Source organism: Conger conger, chromosome 8 (assembly GCF_963514075.1).
Source record: "Conger conger chromosome 8, fConCon1.1, whole genome shotgun sequence".
Taxonomy (NCBI): Eukaryota; Metazoa; Chordata; class Actinopteri; order Anguilliformes; family Congridae; genus Conger; species Conger conger.
The window spans coordinates 54006302-54029871 of record NC_083767.1 but is presented as its reverse complement, the minus strand read 5'-3'; the positions used below and the strand labels follow the sequence as shown (position 1 = coordinate 54029871).

Here is a 23570-nt window from a genome sequence, read left to right as displayed (position 1 = left end):
AGTCCCAGAGGAGATGAATTTGCCTGAATTTACAGAACATTACCTTGACCTGGACACATTGAAATATAATGTGGTATATTAGATTGCCATTTGTCATGTTATTGGCTACTATAAATACTATACGTAACTTAAATACTTTCTGGCCTATCCACGTTCTTCGTGGACTGTCTTTTAATCAGTCTGTTTCAAATAGATCACACACTTCACTGATACAATGTCCTGTTTCTGAACAATAAGCGATATGTTTAAAATACATTACCCAGAGAGCTGATCGCTTGTTCTTTGGAGTTCCTAAAGCGAATGGTGTCATGGGAAAGGTACACTTCCGGGTTATCATCGTTTGAAAGACATCTGTGGTAAATTACTCTTGGTTAGCTAACTAGCCAGTAGTAAGGCTGTAGGTCGATATCTAGCAAGTTGCAAATAAAATAGTTAATGGACAACCCGTTAACGGCCATTATTGTTTTCAGAACAGATTGAGTAGTTCGCGAACATTAGTCCGACATCAAAAAACGCTATTAGGTGAGTCAGTATTATATTTTGATTTGATTTTTATTAACTTATTGACCTCGGCTTCGATTTACTGTTTTCTTTTGGTGTGTGCAGGTTTGGTGTTTAATAATTCGGTTTGACTGTACTAGCTAACGGAAGCAGAAATTAAATCACATCTCTGCTGCATCGTCTAATCGGCAACTTTATGCCTCTTGCGTTTGGCAGTTTGAACAGCCCGCTGAAGGCGTCCCATAAACGCAAAGTTAATAAGTTACTTAGCAACACTTGTGGGAGAGACAAAATAATCTACCCCAGAGTAAATCGATGCACTTAATTTATCGGTGTTCAAAATGGATTAAAACCTGTTGCCTAATCCCTCGAGGTCATTAGATATTTGTGTTTTTATCAGTTAAACCCCCAAAAGATCAGATACTACTCTTGAATATGGTGTGAATAATTAATTTGGCATTCAAATACCCATTACATTGGTCTATAGATGATGTCAACCAGACATTAGCTTTTCAACTCACTCGTTCTCAATAATTATTTGTATACGTAAAATCCTGAGCCATGTCTGCAGATACTTAACCGAGACATAAATGCCTCTTTGTCTTTGTTCGAATCGCAGTATAAATCCGCATGTGTGACGTGATATTTATTTCACATTCAGAAGGATTTCTTTGCACTGATGGATTCTTCTCCAGGAAGAAGCAGCGGCCCTGAGCGGTTCGTCGTATATTTTCTATTTATTTTCTTTCATCGACAGAATTACGAATCAGCATAAATAATTTTCAATAATCTTTCTATATTAAAAGTAATCTTTCAATACCTTTGGTTTACTACAATATAATATATAAGCCCCAAGGCATAGACCAGGGGTGTCAAACTGAATTCCCAAGGGACCGCAGTGTCTGCTGGTTTTTGTGGCTTCCTTTCAATCAGCTGTCAATTAAGGCCTCTAGAACAAGGTGTGTCGATTGTTTAGCTAATCAATGACTTAAATGAACCACAGGTTCAAAACCAGCAGACACAGTGGCCCTCCAGGACTGGAGTTTGACACCTGTGGCATAGACTATGTACCAGTGCAGTCCTAAAACACAGCAAGTGGCTCCCAGTGCACACCTGTGCTAGGTGTGGGTGATGAGCCTGAAGCCATAACCACGGTTCCTCCTCCTCCAGGAGTGATTGCGACACCCCTGTCCCAGACAGTGACTCCCCGCTGCCCCCAGTGAAGGAGAGGCTGGCCTTCTTGCGCCCGTCGCGGGAGTTGCTGGAGTTTTACAGGCAGAAAGTTGCCCAGTTTGATGGGGAGCATGTGGAGCTCGTCGAGATGCTGGAGAAGTATAAGGCCACATCGGAGGACCAGGTACTGGGCTGGGACAGGTTTTGATTGACATCCCTATTCAAGTCATAGCTGTCTATTTGTGTGTGTGTGTGTGTGTGTGTGTGTGGTGGCAAAATTTACTATAACAGTTCACACAGCACTGGACATTTTGCAACCCTCCAGGCTTTGGGCCGGAGATCCCTGGGTTTGTTCTCCGCTTCATACGCGTCTCTTTCCAGCACAAGCTTCAGTGGGAGGTGCGTCAGCGGGAGAGCGAGATTGCGGAGCTGCAGAAGGCGCTGAGTGACATGCAGATCTACCTGTTCCAGGAGAGGGAGCAGGCTCTAAGGCTGTATGCTGAGAATGACAGACTCAAGATCAGGTGTGTTGGCTGTGTGAGCCCCATGCTCATTCATCCCGAGGTTCTTTTCTTGCGTGCACGCAAGCACAAACACACACACACACACTGCTGGGGTCAGGTTTATGGTTGTTAGCTGAAGTCCAAGGCTGGACTTGCTTGTGACATACAGTACTCTTACACCATCTGGGGGCATCTGTGGTCGTTCATATGAGGCAAATATTAACTAGTTGGCTGGCTGGTTAAAGGCTACGGTAATAAATAGAGGATCAAGAAATGGAACCAGTAAAAACCTTTTATAGGCCTTTTCCTCAATAGAATTAATTGCGTAGTTATCGAGCAGTGAGTCAGTGTTATCCTTTGAGTGCCTTTGCAAACTGGCAAAATTAATAAACTTGCTGTAGGCTTGTAGTTTAATTCACTTTAATGGCTAGTTTCTAACATAGCTAGCAACCAGAAGTAAATGTAAAATGGTCCCTTGAGAAGTTGGCAGAAGAATCACCTCGCATGTGCAGCTCTGTGAAAGGGTTTTGACTGTAGAGCTCACCCTGACTTTGGGACATCTGTGTCCCTGATCCAGGGAGCTAGAGGACAGAAAGAAGATACAGCACCTCCTGGCTCTGGTGGGTCCAGATGTTGGAGAGATCACTTACTTTTACCGGGAACCACCACACAAGGTGAAATATCTACTCTTTTATGACTTGCAACGTGTTGTCGTGCACAGTGCCGATTTATACAGTAGATGCTTATGTGAAACGGACATTTCAACCATAATTGTTTTGGATTCAAATACGTTTCTACGCTTTACTGAGCTTGTGTGGTGTATTGGAATCTGAATGAATCTCAGAAAGTGTGAACCCCTGGTACTCTTGGTTGGCGTAATTGCACCTGGCAAGATCAATCAAGCACAGTAAAGTATTTGAATCCAGCACAATTACGTAATAGACATAGGTCTGATCTCAACAGGGGAATGCATAGGCTGACTGCACAAGGCTAAGGATGTGTGTGCTTGTGTTGGGCTCTCTCAAATGAGTCGATGCTATCATGGCGACAGTAGAACCACCGGCATCGCTGGTATAAGTTCCATTTTTCTTTATGGAAAATGACTCCTGTTACTCTGGCTGGGTTTTTAGGTCACCATCCCTCAAAAGAAACTCCAGTCCAGCAGTCGAGACCAAACGAGGCCAGCAAGAACAGGTGACTCAACACTCATCTGCTGCAGAGATCAACAGCGAGTGAAATGTGATCTCTTTTGGAAGAGGGGGGCCTGTGCTGTCGTCCCAGTTACGATAGAATAATCCAGGAGTTGGTTTGTTCCTGGTCAGCACTTTTGCAATGTTTATCGCTCTGCCACTCAGCTCCACGCAAGAAAGTGGCCAAACCAGAAGCGGGACGAGAGACCGCAGAGTCCCCAGACCAATACAAGAGAGACAACCAGACCCTGATGCTGCAGGTATAAATACCCACACTCACTTTCTAATGAGCGTTTTGATGACCTCGGCGGTGTTGACAGCAGGGTGTCTCTCTGCCGTGTGTCCAGGTGGAGGCGCTGCAGGCCCAGATGGAGGAGCAGACGCGGCTGGCCAAGGAGCAAGCAGAGTCGCTCCTGGAGGACCGGCGCATCCAGGCAGAGGAGGCGCAGGTGCAGCGGAAGAGAGACGAAGACCGACTGGCAGCTCTCACCGACAAGTGTGTTCACACACCACCCCCCTGACCGTACCGTCAAATAAAGAGAATGACAGCTTATTAATGAGAAACTGACTCAACAACAGGGAGAGATGGCTGCAATCTGGATAGAAACTGGTAAACTGTAATGGTCAGTTGTTGTGTAAGCCAGGACTACCCCACACGTAACTAATTAATGGTTAATGAAACGAAATAGCCAGTGAAATGTTCCCACTAAAAGTCGCAGCACAGGGAAATCATTTGTGTCAAAATGGCCGCCTTTGCTGTGAACTCCCCTCAGGCTGCATCGCACGCAGAACCTGCTGTACGACAGCACCAAGGACTTCCTGCACCTGAAGTTCGAGACGCGGGCGCAGGAGAAGAGATGGATGGCCGAGAAGGACCAGCTGCTGCAGAAGCTCGACTCCTGTCAGGAGCGTCTGAGGGGGGGGCGGGGATTCGCGGTCGGAGACGGAACCTCCCTCATCGCACCTCCCGCCCCCAGGCAGTCCCACCAAGCCCGGCGGGAGGAAGTGAAGGTCGGTTTCAGTAAGGAATGCGAATATTGGACAATTTGACATTCAGACGTTCTGTTCAATTTGTACCTCAAAGGTAGAATGTTTAAAACCCCCTTTTTTTTTTTTCACCTCACGAAACGCTATGAAATTCATGCTTTCTGTGTAAATGATGACTCACTGCAGAGAGATCAGCATTCATTCTTTACCGGTATCAGCAAAGTGTAAATTCATGGAATTTTTGGGGTGTAGTGCAATTGTTTGAAATTGACAAGCATGTCGAGGCTGAACCAGGTGAGCACTGCGTCATCTCATGAAGATATTTCATCAGTCAAACGGTTCATCTCGCCTATTTTGTCCTCGAAGAACCCTGCGAGTGCCATCTCGATATTCTGCTCAGTCAATCATTTCTGTCGAGTTGCATTTAACAGGGAAATCGAGACATGATAAATGCTGATGCAATTTTTTTTTTTTCTCACTTTGATAATGCCTGGAGTGTTTGAGAGCAGGTAGTCCTGTCTTCCCCTCAGGCACTGGCGGAGGAGCTGAAGCAGGCCCACCGGCTGGCTGACATGTACAGGGAGCAGTGTGTCGGCCTGGAGGCTGACCTGTCGCTGATCCGGGAGGAGGGAGACGTGGGCAAGGAGCTCTTCAAGGTACGGCACACAGGAACCACTCCATTCACAGCGTGTACATGCCTGTATGTGCTTCCTTGCTGTACGGTCGTGTGGTGGTGCCAAAAGTGAGCATCATTTGGCGGCCTTCTCCCAGGCATTACCCCAGCCCACAGGGGTTCTCACGGGTCCTTTCCCACACAGTCAATGTTTGCATTCATGACAAACTCTGCCTTCGGCCATTATGGGCCCCTGCCTTTAGAACAGCCTGCCTGATGCCCTGAGGATGGCAGTGTGTGGACATTTTTTTTTTTTTTTTTGGAGGAAACTGACTTTTAAGTTAGGTTACATTTATTTAATGTTATAAAAGCAAATGTGATATATAAATAACTGGTGGCAAACCTGTCAAATTCTGACCACACGTTGTCTATTCATTTGCAATCGTTATGAGTTATAACATTGTCCTTTGTGACTCCAGGAGCGTTCGAGCAAGATCGCAAAAAGACTACAGCTGATGACCCAGCGGTACGAAGCCCTGGAGAAGCGGAGGGCCATGGAGGTGGAGGGCTTCAAGACGGACATCAAGCATCTGCGACAGAAGCTCAAAGATGTGGAGAAGCAGCTCTTCAAGGTGAGGCGGGTTCAGCATGCTGTAGAGCGCTGCTTCTCGTTCCACGTGCCCAAGCCACGTTGTTGACTGAGAGCTTACAGAAATGTGCGTGATTCATTTTATTAAATCTATCTACTCTCAGCAGTGGCAGTTTGTAATTAGATTTTTGTAGCAGAATGAATATATAATATGATTATACAATTTCGTTTTAAGGCATATTAGTCAATGCTAGGGGTGTTTTTTTTTGTGTGCGTCTGTGTGTAAAATAATGTGTTTTTGTTAGTGGCTGAAATCTTTATTTCTCTTTAGGTGGCACTGAACGTGGGGCCAGATCAGGACTTGGCAATTCTCCAAGAAGTGCGACAGACCAGCTCTCGCACCAGGAAGGTCCAGGGGGAGCTGAGGACACTGAAAGCCAAGATCTACGGACTGGAAAATGAGCTGAGATACTGCTGAGAGACCCCTGAAGCTCCATTTTAAGTCCTGCACTGTGCTCAGATATCCAGATCTGTTTTTCAAATGTTCAAAATGGCAGTTGCAATTTTTTTTTTTTTTAATGATTCCAAATTATGCTTTTGTACCAGCACAGTTTTACTAAATGCTATCTATTGTCACAAGACGAGTACTGGCCTGTGAGAAAGTATTTGGCCGCTTCCTGATTTCCTCCATTATTGCATATTTGTCACACTAAATGGTTTATGATATTTAGACAAAACGTAATACTACACAAAGGGAACCATGAGTAAACACAAAACACATTTTAAAATTCCATTTATTCCATGAAAAAGGTAAACAAACACCGAAATCCCCCCTGTGAAAATGTAATTAAACTTAGCTGGTTGCACAATCTTTTGCAGCATAAATGCATCTAAAATCAGTCCTTCACATTGCTGTGGAGGAATTTTAGCCCACTCTTTTTAGTACTGATTTAATTCAGACAAATCTGTTTGTTTTTCAGCATGAAATGCTTGTTTCAGGTCCTGCCACAGCATCTACAGTTACAGTCTACAGCGTGCCATTTTTTTCTCATGGGTGATTTGGGTGTTTGATAACTTTTTTCCTTTAACAAATGTAATGCATATATATTTCTTGTTACTCAGGTTTCCTTTGTCTATTATTACATTTTGTCTAAAGATTTGAATCCATTCAGTGTGACAAATATGCAAGAGGAAATTAGGAAGGGGGCAAATAACTTTTCATGCCACTGTACAAATGTATGGTAAGATCAGAAACCATCTAAGTTTAAGAAACACTAAGATATGTAATGCTATCTATGGTGTAGTAACATGTGTAGTTGTGATTTTGGCGCAAGAGAACATTTCCGGAAATCTGAAAATTCCAGCAAATGCACCTTTGAAACAATGTGGTTAAATTAAAAATGTGGCAGTAGATTTTGTACTACTATGCAATGTCATTAACTCGAATGTCCTTGTTTTTACTCTTAAGTTATTAATAAAAAAATATTTTTAAACATGGTTGTTTGATTGTTTCAAAAGAAGTACCTGTTGGATTGAAAGTGGGGTGTGTTTTTTAAAATTGCAATGGAACAGATTATTTCTACAGTTTATGTTTGTGGAAAATCTGTGGCATTAAGTGTCTAAATAGCAAAAATAAAACGAGTGACGCTGCTTTACACATTCTGCATAGATATTAAAATGATATTGTAATGTCACAACCAACCCCACATACTAGTTTAACACATCTCGATGCATAGATGGCTTCTTAACTATTCATACCACCCAAACGCTCTTACGATGTTCCCATCAGAAAATATTTAATTAAATCAAGGGACCAAAATGTTATGTAACAAGGTGGCTGTAGTATATTTGTATTGAACATATATCAACCTATATTGCCATTTAAAGTGCCTTTAAAGACAAAATCAAGGACAAGAAAGAAAGATTCTGCTGCTGTTGGCAGTACCCTTCAGTTATAGTACTTAAAGCATAGATCACAGCACTACTTCGCTTCCGGGGTCTAGGACTACAAACTGGAACCTTTGCGCTTGCGCTTTCTAGATATGAGCCGGCTGGCGCTTGTTGTTCAGCGCAACAGAAAGTGAGTGAATATGGCAGTCGCCTAAGCTCAATAACTTAAAATAAGCCGGCAGACCACGTTCTGCGTCCGATTGTCAGTACTCATTAGCAGGGCAGATATCTGGATGTATGATCGTACATGTATGATCGTAAATATTAGTCATGATGATTTGAACGGACTTTAGTTGAAGGTCGATAAGAAGTGTACGACTTGTTTTCAGTTTCACAGCTTCACAAAAGTGATTCCTAACGGGCCAGAGAAGGTAACTAAAAAGCTAGTAGTAGCATGCTAGCTGGCTGGCTTCTAGCTATTTTCATATCAAGCGAGTATCGACGGTAACAAGCCAGTGAAGTTAGAAGTCGCATCGATGCTATAACTAAACTAAAGCCGCTTGTTAGGTTTGTGTTATTGCCGCCAGTCCATTTCGTTATGCCAATTATTTTATCTGGAAGAAATGGCTTTTAGGCTGAACGCTTTTAAAGTTGGACGACAGGTCGTAAAGTCCATCTGTTTTGGAGAAAGGATTCCACACAGATGTTTGTCATCGACAGTTCCACGTCATCATAATCATGTAAGTTAATGTTGTCATTTACATTGATCTATTTGTTTAACTTACGTGGTCATATATCTAACGTTGCTTGTTTTATTATCTCCCACTTGTCTTATAACTTTACATTATCAAGGGGTTGTCCTTGTCTTGGAGGTTCACATGCCCTGCTGGTTTTCGTTGGTATTAAAGCACTTAATTTATTAATAACTCAGCTGGCTTCCCGGTCTGAATTGGTTGTTGAATTGGGTTCTGTCAGAATAGTAGAAAACGGTCCTATTTACGTAGTATGCCGTCAAACTATAAACTTAAATTGAAATGTTCCCTTCAAAACTGCAGGCCAAATTTCGAAAATGGTTTTGTACTGTTCGCATAAAAGGGCAATGTGTAGCCTGTCTCCGCTCTTTTACAGAAAGCTACATTTTTGTCTACATCGTGGCTACATCGTACCTACCAAGCTACAGACGAGCTATTCCCCAGTATTCAATTAGTCTACTGATTTTGTTGCAGCAGTTTCAGTCGGCAAAGTATTATCCGAAATTAAAATGCCTGAGCTATTTTCCCCTTTCCTCTTCAACCTTCTTTGCAACAGCTGAAGAAATGTAAACATTGCAATGCACTTGGCTTGGAAAATGCAATTAATTATTAATGTGTGTTTGAATTAATGTATAGATATTGCATGGGTGCTTCTTGCACGCATGGTTGTTTTGAACATTTTGTTTATGTGCCGTGTGTTTTCCATCTTGTTACAGTCTGTCAAAATGCTTTTGAAAATCACTGCTTTATGCAAAAATAAAATTAATTAAATAAGTAGCAGGGTTCATCCTTAACCTGACCCCTGCACACCCTGCTAATAGGTACTAGGAAGATAACACTCTAAATGTGAAACAAATCTAGTCTACTTGTCATTCAGTCTAAATTGTAACACCGTCAGGATTTTGGTGTACATGCTTTCTTTCTCCACTTTGTGTTTTTGTGTCTCTTCCCTTTAAAACTCTATATACTCATGTGTTTTTGCATGTGCGTGCACACTCGCACCCTTTTTATTGGGGTTTTGACAGGGCCAGCCCTCATTTGGACTGCTGTTTGACATCGATGGGGTTTTGGTCCGTGGCAAGACGCCTATTCCTGCTGCCAAGCAATGCTTCCAGAACTTGGTGGACAGGAACGGAAAGTACAGGGTTCCTGTGGTCTTTGTGACCAACGCCGGGAACTGCGTAAGGCAGACCAAGGCTGAGCAGCTGTCTGACCTGCTGGAGGTAGAGGTGAGCAGTACAATGGTGGGGGGGTTGGGGTGGGGGGAGAGGCACAGATGGTCACCAGATTCTCCAGATGTGCGTGTGCATCATCCAGGGTTCTTCACACGCGAATGAACGCCACGTATTTTTTTATGTTGAATTTTAGGTTCATTGTCAAGAAAATAAAATTGTACTTTTTTGGCGGCATTATATTTCTGATGGGACTTCTATCTACTGTTATTCTATTTACTATCTTCATTCGTATCAAGATGCGTTTCTTTCATGTTCCCTCGCCCAGGTGTCTCCAGACCAGGTTATGCTGTCGCACAGTCCCTTGCGAGTCTTCAGTCAGTTCCACAACATGTGTGTGCTGGTGTCAGGGCAAGGCCCGGTGCTGGAAGTGGCCCAAAAGTATCCTCCTCATTTATAGACCCCAGTGCTGATGCTGGAGAGCTCTCTTCCCACAGACTACTGCTCTTCTGCTACGAGCAGTCAGTCGTCCCACAGACTACTGCTCTTCTGCTACGAGCAGTCAGTCGTCCCACAGACTACTGCTCTTCTGCTACGAGCAGTCAGTCGTCCCACAGATTACTGCTCTTCTGCTCCTAGCAGTCAGTCTTCCCACAGACTACTGCTCTTCTGCTACGAGCAGTCAGTTGTCCCACAGACTACTGCTCTTCTGCTACGAGCAGTCAGTCATCCCGTGGGCTACTGCTCTTCTGCCCAGTCGTGTGTAATGTGCATTCCATGAAGTTCTGTGGTCTATTATTCCACATATTTTGCATTTGTTTTAGTCCCCCTCTTCAGTCTGTGTGGGCACCTGGATGTGATTATGCTAAGGTGGTTGCAGATGCATTCTTTCAGAGAATGTTGCCTCCCTTTTATCTTCGTTGCGTTCAAGGCTTGTTTAAACATTTTGCGTTTTATTGTTTCGGGAATGGTTTTTCCGCTTTGTGTTGTTTGAGACCTTAACTCAAGAATTCCAGTCTTGGGTTCCAAAATGTGGTCACCATTGATATGCTGCGGGAAGCCTACCCTCTCCTGGATGTTGTGGACCACCATCGCAGACCCAAAGACATGGTACTGTATTTTATCAGAATGGCTGGTGCTTGTGCTGTATAGAATTTAAAGGGGTAATAAACCATAAATCTGTCCAAAAAAAAAAAAAGATTTTAAGGCTGAGTGTCTTGCCTCCGTTTTATAGATAGCATTAATCCTATTGTTTTAAATACATATATTATATTTTTTATATGTGTATATAAACTCAGTGAGCACTTTATTAGGTATTTATTAGGCTTATTTTTTAGACTTCTATTGGTGTAGCCTATCCACTTAGATTTATGATGCGTTGTGGGTTCAGAGATACTCTTCGGCATACCACTGTTGTACTTCATTACACCTGTAACCTGTGTGATTATTTGCATTACTGTCACCTTCCTTTCAGCTTTGACCAGTCTGGCCATTCTCCTCTGTTATCTCGTATTAACAAGGTGTTTCTGTCTGCAGTACTGCTGCTCACTGGATTTTTTTATTTTTTTATTTCCACCATTCTTTGCAAACTCTATAGACCAGTGTGCGTGAGTGTGTGAGTCCCAGGAGATCAGCAGTTTCTGAGATACTCAAACCACCCTGTCTGCCACCAACAATCATTCCACAGTCACTTCTATCACATTTTGTCCTCATTCTGAGGGTTGATGTGAACATTAACTGAAGCTCCTGATCTATCTACATGATTGTATGCATTCCACTGCTGCCACACAATTGGCTGGTTAGATAGTCGCCTGAATAACTAGGTGTAATACAGTAAAACTGTTCCTAATAAAGTGCTCGGTGAGTGTATATAATTAAGCCGTGCCACTCCATTTTGTGCAAAAAAAAAAAAAAAGCAACCCTGACTGAAAAGTTTAGTTTGAGACACGCTCCAATCCGGTCCCAGGGTTAGAACCTGCATCAGTGTAAGCAAATTAACTTCCCCACTCCACCTCTCTTGTTGGTTGATGGGTAGGACGAGAGATCCAGTCAGCAAGAGCGGACACGCCCACAAAAACGTCATAATCTCTCAAGGCTCACACCCCGAGAGGGGAAGTCCGGCAGAGTTTCCACAGGAAATAAATGAACCGGTCAGTTACAAGTCTTTTAAATGAGCACAAAATGTAGTCATACTTATATTAAGATCATTTTCAAAACACCAGAAAACCGTTGTGTGGCTTACCACACAGAAAACGGGTTTAAAATTCATATTTGCATTTTTATTTCATTGGCAAGAAGCCTGTGGCTAACCGCTAACAGCATTTGCCTATAAAAAAAAAAAAAATTACATGTCACTGAATGCCAACCTCCTAACTGACACCCCCACCTTCTTTTAAAATTGTGCTATGGGCAAAGACTGGGCAAAAGCTGGGGTTTCATTACCCTTTAATACACGATCATTTTCAATACATTCTGGCTGCAGCCAGACTGATCGTGGAGCTGATCACACTCCAGTCCAGTAGGTGGCGGTAATGTATATTTGTTAAAATAGTATATTACATTCTTACAGACCTCATAGACAAGTCTGTAGGGTTACGCGTGAGTCAATGCTATTGCCATTTGTTGCATGTACAGTAAGTTCTCTGGTTGATTGCAACTGTAGGTTATACTTGCACATTGTTGTGTTTGACCTGTGTATTTAACACACGTCCTCATGTCCTCAGGTGACTCAAACTGAGGCCTTGCCTCCCATTGAAGGTAAGGGTTTCCTCAAACTCCTTGGTCACTAAAATGGCCAGCTATATTTATCGTTATATTGTTTAGTAAATTGTTCTGTAGTGTAACTGGTCAGTAGTGTAACCACTGTTCTGTATATCATCAGCTGTGGTTCTTGTTGGGGAGCCAGTCAGATGGGAGACCAACCTACAACTTATTGTGGATGTGCTTCTGACCAATGGGAAACCAGGGGAGGCTGTGACATCGCTGAACTACCCCCACATCCCTGTGCTGGCTTGTAACATGGACCTCATGTGGATGGCTGAGGCCAAGAACCCCAGGTCAGATTAGATCCCTGTCCACTGCATGGCCATAAAAAGAATACAAATGCATTCACTGCCTGCTTCATGTTAATAATATAGCATTTCTGAGATTAAATAAATAAAGCAACATTACATTTAAAAAACGAGTCTCATCAAATTGGGTGAATTATAGGGTGAATTCAGGTGATTGGGGACACTCAGTTTCTGCTTCTGCTTGTGTGGGCAGGCTCAGAAACTGAATTTACAAAGAAGTGTCCCAAATAACCTGAATTCACCCTCACAAATTTCCAAGTAAGCTGGTACACGAAGCACAAAATGCACTGCGCTGCCAAAGCTGGGCTGGATGCCAGGGCTAGGCTGGAGAGCACAGGACTCCTAATGATACACACAACACCCTGAACCCAAGTTGTTTGCCCGCGATCCTTCCCAGGTTTGGTCATGGAATGTTCCTTGTGTGTCTGGAGAACATCTACAAGAAGATCACAGGGTGCGAACTGAAGTACGAGGCTCTGATTGGGAAGCCGAGCGTGGTCACGTACAACTACGCAGAGCTGCTGGTCCAGCAGCAGGCAGAGAGTCTGGGCTGGACGGAGCCAGTGGAAAGGCTGTACGCCATTGGGTGAGTGGTGCCACTGGGGGGCAACATGCAGAGAAAGGCACGGATTCTGTCAACATTTGTCCTTTTACATTAGACTTGTGATTGAATGCAAGGAGTTACATTGTTTGGTGAGTTCAGCCATGATCATGATCAATTCGCCAAATGGTGTTTGTGAAGGAAAAATCTAATGCTTGCATTTAGTGACCTTTCGGAGGGCCACATTGGCTCAGGCGGTAAGAACAATCGTCTGGCAGTCGGGGGGTTGCCGGTTCGATCCCGCTCTGGGTGTGTCCCTGAGCAAGACACCTAACCTCCAAATTCTCCTGACAATCTCGTTTTGTGCCTTGCATGGCAGGCAATCATCGTTGGTGTGTGAGTGCGTGTATGAATGGGTGAATGAGAAGCATCAATTATACAGCGCTTTGGATAAAGGCGCCATATAAATGCCAACCATTTACAATTTACATAATTTAAGCATTAATGTCAATCATCATCAAGTCATACCTCTGCAGCCTTTTGTGAAGACCGGTTTCCCAATTAGCCCTGTTGTGTTCGCTTGCTTTTCAAAGGGACAACCCTATGGCAGATATCTACGGTGCCAACCTGTACAACCGGTACCTGGCCTCACAGCAGACCCAGAGACAGGCTCAGATGAAGGGTGGCCTGGGGCAGGCTGGAGCGCTGCCAAAGCAAGAGGCGGTGGAGGAGGAGGTAGGGGTGTCGAAAGACGTGGGCGGCAGGGTCCTGTGCGGGGAAGGCTGTCCGCCCAAGGCGTGTCACTCCATCCTGGTGTGCACCGGCGTCTACAACCACGACCAGCGGGACCTGCCCCCCGACCCTCTGCAGACCGTGACGGAGCGCATATTCCACGGCCACCGCGACTTCCGCTTCGACCCCAGCCTCATACAGCCATCCTTCGTGGTGCACGACGTCCGCGAGGCGGTGGAGCTGGTCTTTCAGCAGGAGGGCCGTCCTCTGGAATAGAGTCCACCGCTCGGTACCTCCCGGCGGTGGAGCGCAGTCACCCGGGCAGCCTGACCACCAGCCACTGTGCTGATGGTCAAATCCTCAACCTCGCCCACACCAACACCTTAATCTAACAGCATTTTGCGTTTGCGTACTGGGATACCTCTGACTGCTATCTTTTTTTAAATCTTTTTTTTTTTTTTTTTTAAGTGGTTTTATTTTTAGTGCTATGCTTACATTTTATCAGCACTTTTATGTTCTGATTCAAGTATGTTTTAAGCAGTATTTTGTCTGCCACTTATTTTGCCCAAGGAAATTCAGTGCTACCTCTCGTATGGGGCAAGTTCCAGCTGCCTTCTCACTTGTAGGCTCACTTCTCTACGAGCTTGTGAGGGAGGAATGTCTTGACTCACTCAGCTGTTACCTTCCAACAGGTCTGCAAATATACAGACCTCTTATCGAGAGAGCAAAACCTAACTGTCTATAATGGGGGAGACAGCATGTTAAATATAGATATGATATACACATATGCACAGTAGACAATTGCCTTATATTGTGTCTTCCATCAGCCTTTTTTGTACATTATGTACATTAATTATCTATAGCTTATAGTATTATGCAAAATGTCCTCTTTTGGAAAACAATGACTTGGCTGAGTAAAATACAGATAATGCATATGCACCAGCTGCCATAATAACTTGTAGTTATTATAATAGTAATGCCAATGGGCTGATTGTTTGCTCCAAAAATCGATTTGTCGATGTATGGGATGGCAAACTAACTAGGCATATAGGCTCATAGGTTTTCTTTGTTTGGTTTTCTGTGTTTTGTGGTACAGAAAGGTTTTCTTTTGCCTTACAACAGTCTAGGTGCTTAACACGGAAAGATTTTTTTCTGTTGTTATTATTCTCAATGTGATGAAATGGGAATAATCAGGACTGGGAATGTATCAGTTTGTCCCAGAGAAATGGCTTTAAACTTCCTGCACTATTTAACTCGGCCAGTGATGTTGGTTGAACCTCAGTGGACACATTGCTTTCAGTGTCCATACCATAAACCCCCCCCATTATAGATTTGATCTGTATCAGTCCTGTTGTGTCAGGGTAAGGTCCCATGGTCTTGTTATTTTTCCAGCTGATGGCCCTTACCATTTTACTGGAAAATGTCAGCTCCATGATACCCAATAAGAATTGATTAAGTGAATATGACCTCACAGGAGATTAGTCCATAAGCAAGGGACGCTGACCCTGTCCTTGAAAAGGATTAGAATTTGCCTCTTTAGAAATTCATATTGGATCCTTTGACACACAGAGAAACGTTGCAGGTTTTAACAATTGCATGTCATTTCAACAAGTGCAATTGGTGAAGGGCTATTTATGTAATTTGAGTATGGTAATGTCATTTATTTGTAGTTTTTACTATTTCTGTTTCTAAATTGATTATAGCGTTTTTTGATACTTTGTTGGCAACTTCCAGGGATATGTTTACCCAAGGTAACTTTTAATATCATGTAAAATTTGAGGCATGTTCAAGATTTTTTGAGTTATGCTTTGAAAGGCAAGTGCCTCATTTAGAGAACAAGCTATGTCTGTGGTTGTGAAAGACAAACTCCTTCCAGGTATACCAAAAACAAATAATATGATCAAAACCATGAATGCAAGAAGAAACTTTAGCAGTAAACATCCACAGGGTTTTGCATTTACATTGATGCCTGTCTCCTAAATACATTTTAGGAGACAGGCTCCCTTTTACATTTCCTTCTATTGTGGGTCTGCCTTTGGAGTGTGCAAATAGGATATGATATGAAGGGCAGACCTGGGTGAAACGGGTTTTAAAAACTTTGATTTGGGATGCTGATGAAATGTTAGAACACTCCTGCAGAGTCTTGAGACAAAACATGTTACTTAACGAAACAAAAGAATGTTGATGCTGATGAAAGTCGACGTTTCTTTTACATTCTGCAGGATTGTACTGGTTTATGGGTTAAACATTTCATCAGTATTTCACATAGGTTGGATGGAGGTATGTGGTTTTATAGGCATTGTAAAAATGCTTTCCATATTTCCATATCGTTGTTTAAGCAATGGTAGCAAATAAAATGACTTTCCAGTGTTTGCTGTTCTGTTTCATGTATGGAAAGTGTTTATTGTATTGACTCCTTTTACTGCCTGTCATTGTAACTGCTGAGATGCGTCTGACTCCTGAGCATTTATTTCACTGTAGACAATGGTGAATTCGCAATCGAAAAGATGCATTGAAAAATAGAACAACAATGCCAGTTACAGGTAAAGAAACCACGGACTCGAAGGATAGCTGGTCTAGAAAACTGGAAATGGATTTAGCGCTTCATGTTGGCATTTCTATGATTTAAACATGGGTTGTGCCGTGTCCATAAAATAATTTACATGAACAATGCTCTAAGCTACAGATCTTGTTTGTGTTGATATATTGCATTAGATATGTCAGACTAGCATATTGCTGCCAAATAATGGCCACTGCAGTTACTGTTGGTCTCTTGTTCTTCAGAACGTGTTCATTTAAGATAATTGGGTGGCATAAGGCTTCAAATAAAAATTATGGACTTATCAGTTTCCTCATAATTGATTGTAATATTGCCAAAACTGTTTGATAGTGTATATGAAATATAATGCAATTTTGGAACTTAATTAAAATTGTAATTTGTTCTGTAATGAAAATTTGTATTGCTGTATATGGGAAGCAGCAAATTTGTATAGGCACTCTACATTAAAGTGGCCGTTAACCCAAAAATGAGCTTTCATGAAGTAGTGAGCCGATTCAAATGCTTTCCTTTTCTGAAGAATAGGCAGATAAACCTTTCGGGAAGCTATTCACAAAGATGGAATTGTGAAACTCTTCATCTGAGAGCAGTAGGGAATTAAAATGGGGAGGGCTTGCTTTGCCACATGAAGATCCAGTCCAGTGTCTTGTTTTTGAGTGAATAGGAGATTAGGCCAACAGTGGAGGGGAAAAAAACCACAGGAACAAATCATTGTCATGTATTTATTGCAAATGAACAATGTTGTGATATGGCCATGTGGATGTAGTCTACAGCACAAATAAATAACCAAAATTGTGTAACCAAAAAATGTTTTTGACTGGACACAGTTCCAGTGTTATTGTGAATCTGTCTGCACAAATCATCACGAAGGGCATACAATAATGGGGGGGGGAGAGAATATGAGAGGAATCCACACCCAGTCTAAAATAAAGGCATTGAAACGGTTTCTGTTAGTAAGTAAAGCGTAACACATAAGTACACATCTGGCACTGAGAGAGTAACAGTCGTTCAGACAGAACGGAACATGCAACCAATAGTCCTGTCAGTGGGAGGACTTCTTCCATCTTGCCGCTCTTAGTAACACACATTCCACGTTTTCTCCTACTGTGTGTGTGTGATACCCGGCTTGTCACTAGGGCTGTGATCATGTGCAGTCGGCAAAACGGCATTGAGCCAAAGGGACAATGTCACCTTTAAAGCACGGGGTGACTTTAAAATAACACAGGAGCGGCAGTTTCCGTGTTCACAGCTTAAAATAAAATACACAAAAGTAATGGCTTGCACTTGCGGTAAAGGAGCTGAGTTTTACAGTACTTTCTGCTCTTGTAATTGCAACAACTCGAGCAGGCTTTGAATGACACCTTTCTTTTCCCCTTTCATATCACTATCAGTTGCATTCTTAAAGTCACGTGACCCACACTGGAGCCCAACTTGAGGGCTGGGCCATTTTTTGCGTCAAAGCAGCGACACCGGGCGAGGGTGAAGTGTCAGCCGCTGCAGGACAGTCACAGAAGGGCTCATTCTGGCCAGCGCTCCCCACACCCCTGGTCTCTCCCCTGCTCCCTTCCCCTCCCCGGCGTCTCAGCAGTCACATGACTTCTTCTCCGAAGGCCCCGGGCTGTTAATGGGGCGGGAGTTGGTGCGCAGGAGGACGTGGTCATGGGACCCCGGCTGATGTTGGACCATCATGCCGTTCCTGGCCATCAGCTCCCGGGCCATCAGCATGAAGGCCTCCTCCACGTTCTGGGACTCCTTGGCGGACGTCTCCAGGGCCGCCAGCACCCCCCGCTCCTCGGCCAGGTTGCACGCGTCCTCGAAAAGCACCTGCCGCTCGGACTCCAGGTCGGCCTTGTTCCCTGTGTGAGGGGCGAGGCGATGGGAGAGAGACGTTCAGACACGCGTGATACTCAGGGACGCCCGGTCTTAAGAGCGGACGGATGGACGGGACGGACGTCGTGTACGAACGCGCGGCCGGCGGCACTCACCGATGAGTATGAGCACCACGCTGGTGGCGCCGTACTGCTGCACCTCGCGGATCCAGTGCCTGACGGAGTCGAAGGTGCCGCGGCGGGTCAGGTCGTAGGTGATCATGGCGCCGTGGGCGCTGCGGTAGTAGCTCTGGGTGATGGTGCGGAACCGCTCCTGCCCCGCCGTGTCCCACACCTGCATCTGGGCGCCGCACAGACACAGACACGTCGTTAGGGTTTCAACAGCCCCCTAGCCCGCGGCAGAGACAAAGCACAGAGCCGACCCTGGGGTTTCGGTGGCCCCCGAAGAAGAATGGAGTTGCGATCCCAAAGTGCTCCAACCCGAAATCGCATCGCGAAAAAACCTGTGTGGCTCAGGGATGGTTGTGACTCAAAACAACTGCATGGGGTGTTAACATTTTATAATTTACAAGTCTTTTGTTGGGAGGGGTGTGTACCATTTTTCCATAATGGGGTTACGTTTATGTATAAGCAAAATTCCATAGAGTCGTTTCTTTATGACACTGGCTCTTTGGCAGACATGTTGGCAGCAAAGACACATGGAATACAGTCGATGCAGTGTCTGCTGGTATTTGTGATTTCCTTTCAATCAGCAGCCAATTAAGGCTTTGAGAACAAGGTGTGTGGACTTAGAAATGCGTCTCTCGTGCCGAAACACACCAAAAGCCAGCAGACACTGCGGCCTTCCAGGACTGGAGTTTGACACCCCTGCAGTAGACTATAAGATAGTACAAGTACAGTATTCTTAAACCATTATCCCCCTCCAATCAGGTTGCTGTTTAGATTGGTGACTGCAAAAGTACTAAATGATAAATGGCATTTGAATATGAGGTTGCCTACTGTGCCTCAATGACTATTTAAACTTTTGTGAGGGAAGGGAGGTTAGGACTGTTCTTCTAGCTAGGACTAAGAAAGAAAGGAATCCAGATCACTTGGGTCTAAGTAGGCCATAGTAAGTAGACAGGTGGAGGGTTATCAGTATCAGTTCTAACTTAATGTTTGCTTTCTTATCTTTTAACTTTCTTGTTTCCGAGGTTGATTATAATGAGAAAAAACAGTTCCTTCTTCTGTCAGCAGGGGAGGATATTTACATTGATTCTCTCTCTGGATGTGAAAGCCAGATTGTCTGACAATACAGTATCTGCGTACTTATTCCCATCGTGCCCAGATTTGAAACTAATACACATTATCCCTCTGAACTCCTTAACTTTTCACTCTTTCACTTCTGGTAGCCTCTAAGAGGCTATATTGTTCTCCAGGCAGATAAAACATGAAAATACGATACAAGGTACGATACGAAGAAACTGAAGGCCGTACGCTCTCGCCATTTTTTGCTTTAGGTCCACTGAGATTCCTCTCTGCCTCTCCCTGCTGCACTCTGCCTTAGTGAAGATATATTGCCATGGTGACCTACACACCTGACACCCTTGCATGCACTTATATTTGCACTTAGTAGGTGTCTGTCTGTCTCTCCCTCTCTCTCTCTCACACACACACACACACATACGGTTTACTCATTCCGTCAGCTCCTTGTGAAACCTAAAACAATGCACACTTAATCGCATTAATCTTTCACTAAAATGTAGAACAAATAATAAACATTCAATTGCCTCTAGTGATTAGATACTAAAGTTTACAGGATTATTTAAATACTATAATAATTATTGACTCAATCCATAATAAAAGGTGCATGGAGGCCCACAATCCAGCAATAACAACAAAACAACAAAACCAATAAAGATTAAACAGAAAAACAAAGACAATTGTTCAATTTTAATTTCGTTCAGTGTGGAGAATGTATTCGCCAATGTGACTGGGGAAAAAATCCAGAAGAACAGGATTGTTCTCTTGTGTTGAAGACGCATTCCTCGCGATCCACATCTCCTGCTACACCGACTGGTTCAGGAACAATACAGTGAACAGGCTATGGCACTGTGTGAGGAGTTACTTCAACACACACATGCACACACACCCACAATAGAAACTCACTACACTGAGACATAGACAGCAGTACTAGGTCCAGATACCGTATACTACAGAGATGGTTTCGCAGACATGGTGAGATTTGGAACAGGAAAGACAAGTGGGTCTAGTGTCAATGGGTGTGGGATCACAGGACAGATTTATTTCTGGTTTTACTGGATCATGCAGCCTCCTTGAGACGCCAGTGGCACCACTTAACTCATTCAAGTGTCATTCATACATGTGATGCCTCACTTTGCAATCTTTTGTCAAGGGCTTTATCCTGGATTTAGCTATTGTTTGTCCTTAACTTAATTTTAACAATAAAATGCAAGTATGACATTTTTTCCTTAACAAACACACTTTGGTGAGCTAATTTTGGTCATCAATGAATTTACCAAACTGTGAAGAAAAAAAGCTGAACTTGCATTTAATTAAATAAATGTTCAGGACAAATGTTGATTGAATCTTAGCCTAAGTCAGGCCTTTTTTTCGAATCTGTCCATTAACATGGGGCCACACTTGTATGTGTAAATATATACAGTAGATCATTTTCAATGATTCTCCCTTGTTAAATGGATCCAAAGGGGATTGATCCATCTTGTAAGGAGTATGGGGGGAAGAGTCCTCACCAATATGGGGAAAAAAACAAACCTTTTTTCAGAAATAAAAAAATAGTCATTTTTGGGTTTTTTTATTTTATATTTATAATTTATATTGTTCTAAATAGCTAGCTGTCTCATATAGACCCATCATTTAATGGCAGCAGGATTTGAACATTCTACTGTTTAGTACTGTGTTAAATTGCCGCTGTATTGCTGTCTGTAGTAGATGTTTCATAAAGGTGTGAAAATTTAATTGAGGGATATTTATTTTAGGGAATCATGAGATAAAAGTTTAAGGAACCTCAATCTTAAATAACATTCAACACTGGATCCAGTACTATAGCAGCACTCAAGCATAATTCATTCTCCTCACATGCGAAAGACAACAGTAAAGGGTCGTGGGGCAGAATGGATTATATAGGCAGGAGTAGGATAGCAGGAAAGAATAAACAAGGGGACAAAGAAGCTCAAGCTTACCTTAACCTTCTTTCCCTCAATGTCCAAGGTCCGAACAGTGAAGTCCACTCCAATGGTGTTCTGCTGTTTTTCGGTAAAGACCCCAGTCTTGAAGTTCTGGACCACGCATGTTTTTCCCACGTTGGAGTCTCCAATAAGGATGATCTTGAACAGGAAGTCGAAGGCATCGTCTTGCCCAGACCCTGTGGACTGCATAGTGAGGATAGGAAAGAAAGTCTAATGCTATGATTTTGCGTGCCTTCCCCTTCCTGGAAGCGAGACAATTTTTCTCTGTGAATGTAGCAAGAGCAACTACAATATTGTATGGCAACAGCACTTCTCAGTTCTTTCCAATTTCTTTATCGATGCAAAAAAGAAAACCAAATTCCTTTGCCTCAAGTCCTTGTGTCAGATTGCAGGAGGTAATTCAGAGGGGTGGGAGTCCTGTGACACAGCCACAGTAACCCTCAGGCCAGCTCAGGTGTCCCCAAAGAGCTGCGTAGCAGAACAAAAGACTCCAGAACCTCATACCATTCGCCAGCTCAAACGTTGACTGTTTGTTCACCCAGAAAGGTTAGTCAGTTTCTTCTCTTTTCCTTTCCTCCTGTGAATAACAAAGCTTAGCCCTGCACAAGGGGGAGGTTATTAGTCTCCCTCAGTAAGCCAGTGAAGTACAGGTCCAGTGAAAAGCTTCTTTCACCTCTAACACTCTCATTTGAGATCAGAGACTTAATCTCTCCCTCAAGTAAGGATGCCAAGTGCTGGCAGTGCTCGAAGACATACTCAGTGTCTCAATTCAAAATTGTATTTTTGTGTATCTCCTTTGCTCTCGTTCTTGTTGCTTTCTGCCTTTTCAACAGCTTCTTCAATGCACCTGTTGTCCTTACGCTCTCTTTCACCCTCCCCCACACATTCATTCACTCACAAACAATTGAGTCCCGCCCTACCTTTCCTGGCAGGTAAGACTGCTTCCTCCAACCCTCCGCCCACTGGCACCACTGCATTCTGGGAAGTGATGTTTCTGTACACCTTTCAGGTTCTGCCCAGACAGTATTAATGGAAAGTTAATCTGGGCCAATGATTAAGATTTTCTTTTCTGTGTTATCAGCAGCAGCTGGCGTGACAGCAAATAATTATGAAAGCAAGACTCACTATGTACACATAATTCAACAGGCAGAAGAGCCACTCCTAAGAACCCAACAGTCTCTAACCTGGTACACAACGATTGTGCCTGGAATGTTGCCCTTTTGGACTCCATAGGGCAGGGTTTCATACAAGCACGCCAGTCACAGAGACATATCACCCCCCTCCCACTATTTAACACTGACCTGAAAGGAAGCCCTAATGACATTCCATTATACTCCATTCCCTTATAGCAACTAAACTGACCACAGCCTCTGCATTGCAAATACACTCACCTCACACAATCCTCCATGGAGAGAACCTCCAGTAAAACACGGATCTTCAAAAAGGGGCTTTCTTTCAACAAAGTACTGGCTACGTTATATCATAAACACACACACATATCCACAACTCTCCCGTCATCTCTGCCCCAAATGCTCATCAGTGCACCAAGCAGAGCTGGACACAGAGAACAATGTGCATGGCTGCTGCCCTTGATTTATTCCTGTCTTCTGAGTGACTTTTTGTTCCCTGCAGTCAAAAGTCTGTAACAATGTCTGTAACTGAACAGTGCTGGGTTTGTTCCGTTAATACAGATGCATAGAATGATTTATTTGTGAGGGATAGGGACTGAGGTGGGGCTGTGGACAAGCCAATTGCCCTATGAATTATGACATACTTTATTGCATGAATATAATTTCACAAATATAACAATAAATATGCCATTTCTATTTTTGGGGATCATTCATTCTGATGAGGAAGAAAGTCAATCAAATGAAAGATGATAATCATCCAAAAAAGAAAACTAAAAACTGGGCACTTGAGCAAGGTACTAAAACCAAGTTGCTTCCATAAATATTGTAGAGTATGTATGTAAAATATAAGTTTCTCTGGACAGGAGTGTCCATAAAAAATATGAAAATAGTACTTGTTGCACAGCAATAATGCTAATATGATTTGTCACTGTTTGTGGTTAATCTCACCATTCTTAGTCCCAATTCTTTCCTAACAGCTATCCAGCTGACATATATGCAAGGGTGCTTGGCATCTCCAATTATCCTTCCGCAAAGCAATCGCACTGCACAGGGCATATGGGTATCAGACCTAAGCCTCTGCCCAATTGTATGTTGGTCAAAAGCACAGGAGTGGTTTTTTAATTTTCCATC

General features: G+C 43.3%; 3 protein-coding genes across 4 annotated transcripts; 2 read left to right on the top strand and 1 right to left on the bottom strand.

Annotated features, from left to right (window-relative positions):
* The first annotated feature begins 340 nt into the window (after positions 1-340).
* Positions 341-7053, top strand: ccdc77 (coiled-coil domain containing 77). 2 transcript variants are annotated; one of them, XM_061252571.1, is made up of 12 exons: positions 341-522; positions 1166-1218; positions 1672-1858; positions 2056-2198; positions 2755-2851; positions 3308-3371; positions 3533-3627; positions 3715-3863; positions 4141-4378; positions 4885-5010; positions 5447-5599; positions 5888-7053. In XM_061252571.1, exons 2-12 carry the CDS (start codon positions 1181-1183, stop codon positions 6032-6034), a joined length of 1437 nt encoding a protein of 478 aa, XP_061108555.1. In that variant the 5' UTR covers positions 341-522; positions 1166-1180; the 3' UTR covers positions 6035-7053. The 2 variants fall into 2 exon arrangements, with proteins under 2 accessions (XP_061108555.1, XP_061108554.1); XM_061252570.1 differs by having other exon boundaries at positions 1163-1218.
* A 565-nt stretch (positions 7054-7618) lies between these two features.
* Positions 7619-16557, top strand: hdhd5 (haloacid dehalogenase like hydrolase domain containing 5). The gene is made up of 8 exons (XM_061251786.1): positions 7619-8186; positions 9224-9427; positions 9699-9811; positions 10387-10480; positions 12094-12127; positions 12252-12426; positions 12839-13027; positions 13576-16557. The coding sequence occupies exons 1-8, from the start codon at positions 8070-8072 to the stop codon at positions 13988-13990; spliced, it is 1341 nt and encodes a 446-aa protein (XP_061107770.1). The 5' UTR covers positions 7619-8069; the 3' UTR covers positions 13991-16557.
* Positions 16558-16979: 422 nt separating this feature from the next.
* Positions 16980-22894, bottom strand: LOC133135038 (ras-related protein Rab-19). The gene is made up of 5 exons (XM_061251787.1): positions 22701-22894; positions 22230-22321; positions 21304-21492; positions 18257-18440; positions 16980-18127 (listed from the first exon to the last, which is right to left on the bottom strand). Exons 2-5 carry the CDS (start codon positions 22284-22286, stop codon positions 17853-17855), a joined length of 705 nt encoding a protein of 234 aa, XP_061107771.1. The 5' UTR covers positions 22287-22321; positions 22701-22894; the 3' UTR covers positions 16980-17852.
* Between the last annotated feature and the right edge of the window lie 676 nt (positions 22895-23570).

Coding starts and splice junctions, on each gene's coding strand:
- ccdc77 (XM_061252571.1), top strand. CDS start 1,181: ATGGATTCTTCTCCAGGAAGAAGCAGCGGCCCTGAGCG. Junction 1,859..2,055: donor AGGCCACATCGGAGGACCAG/GTACTGGGCTGG, acceptor GTCTCTTTCCAG/CACAAGCTTCAGTGGGAGGT. Junction 5,011..5,446: donor TGGGCAAGGAGCTCTTCAAG/GTACGGCACACA, acceptor TTGTGACTCCAG/GAGCGTTCGAGCAAGATCGC.
- hdhd5 (XM_061251786.1), top strand. CDS start 8,070: ATGGCTTTTAGGCTGAACGCTTTTAAAGTTGGACGACAGGTCGTAAAG. Junction 12,427..12,838: donor GCTGAGGCCAAGAACCCCAG/GTCAGATTAGAT, acceptor GATCCTTCCCAG/GTTTGGTCATGGAATGTTCC. Junction 13,028..13,575: donor GAAAGGCTGTACGCCATTGG/GTGAGTGGTGCC, acceptor TGCTTTTCAAAG/GGACAACCCTATGGCAGATA.
- LOC133135038 (XM_061251787.1), bottom strand. CDS start 22,286: ATGCAGTGGTGCCAGTGGGCGGAGGGTTGGAGGAAGCAGTCTTACCTG. Junction 18,441..21,303: donor TTGAGGGAAAGAAGGTTAAG/GTAAGCTTGAGC, acceptor TGCGGCGCCCAG/ATGCAGGTGTGGGACACGGC. Junction 18,128..18,256: donor CGTGGTGCTCATACTCATCG/GTGAGTGCCGCC, acceptor CCCCTCACACAG/GGAACAAGGCCGACCTGGAG.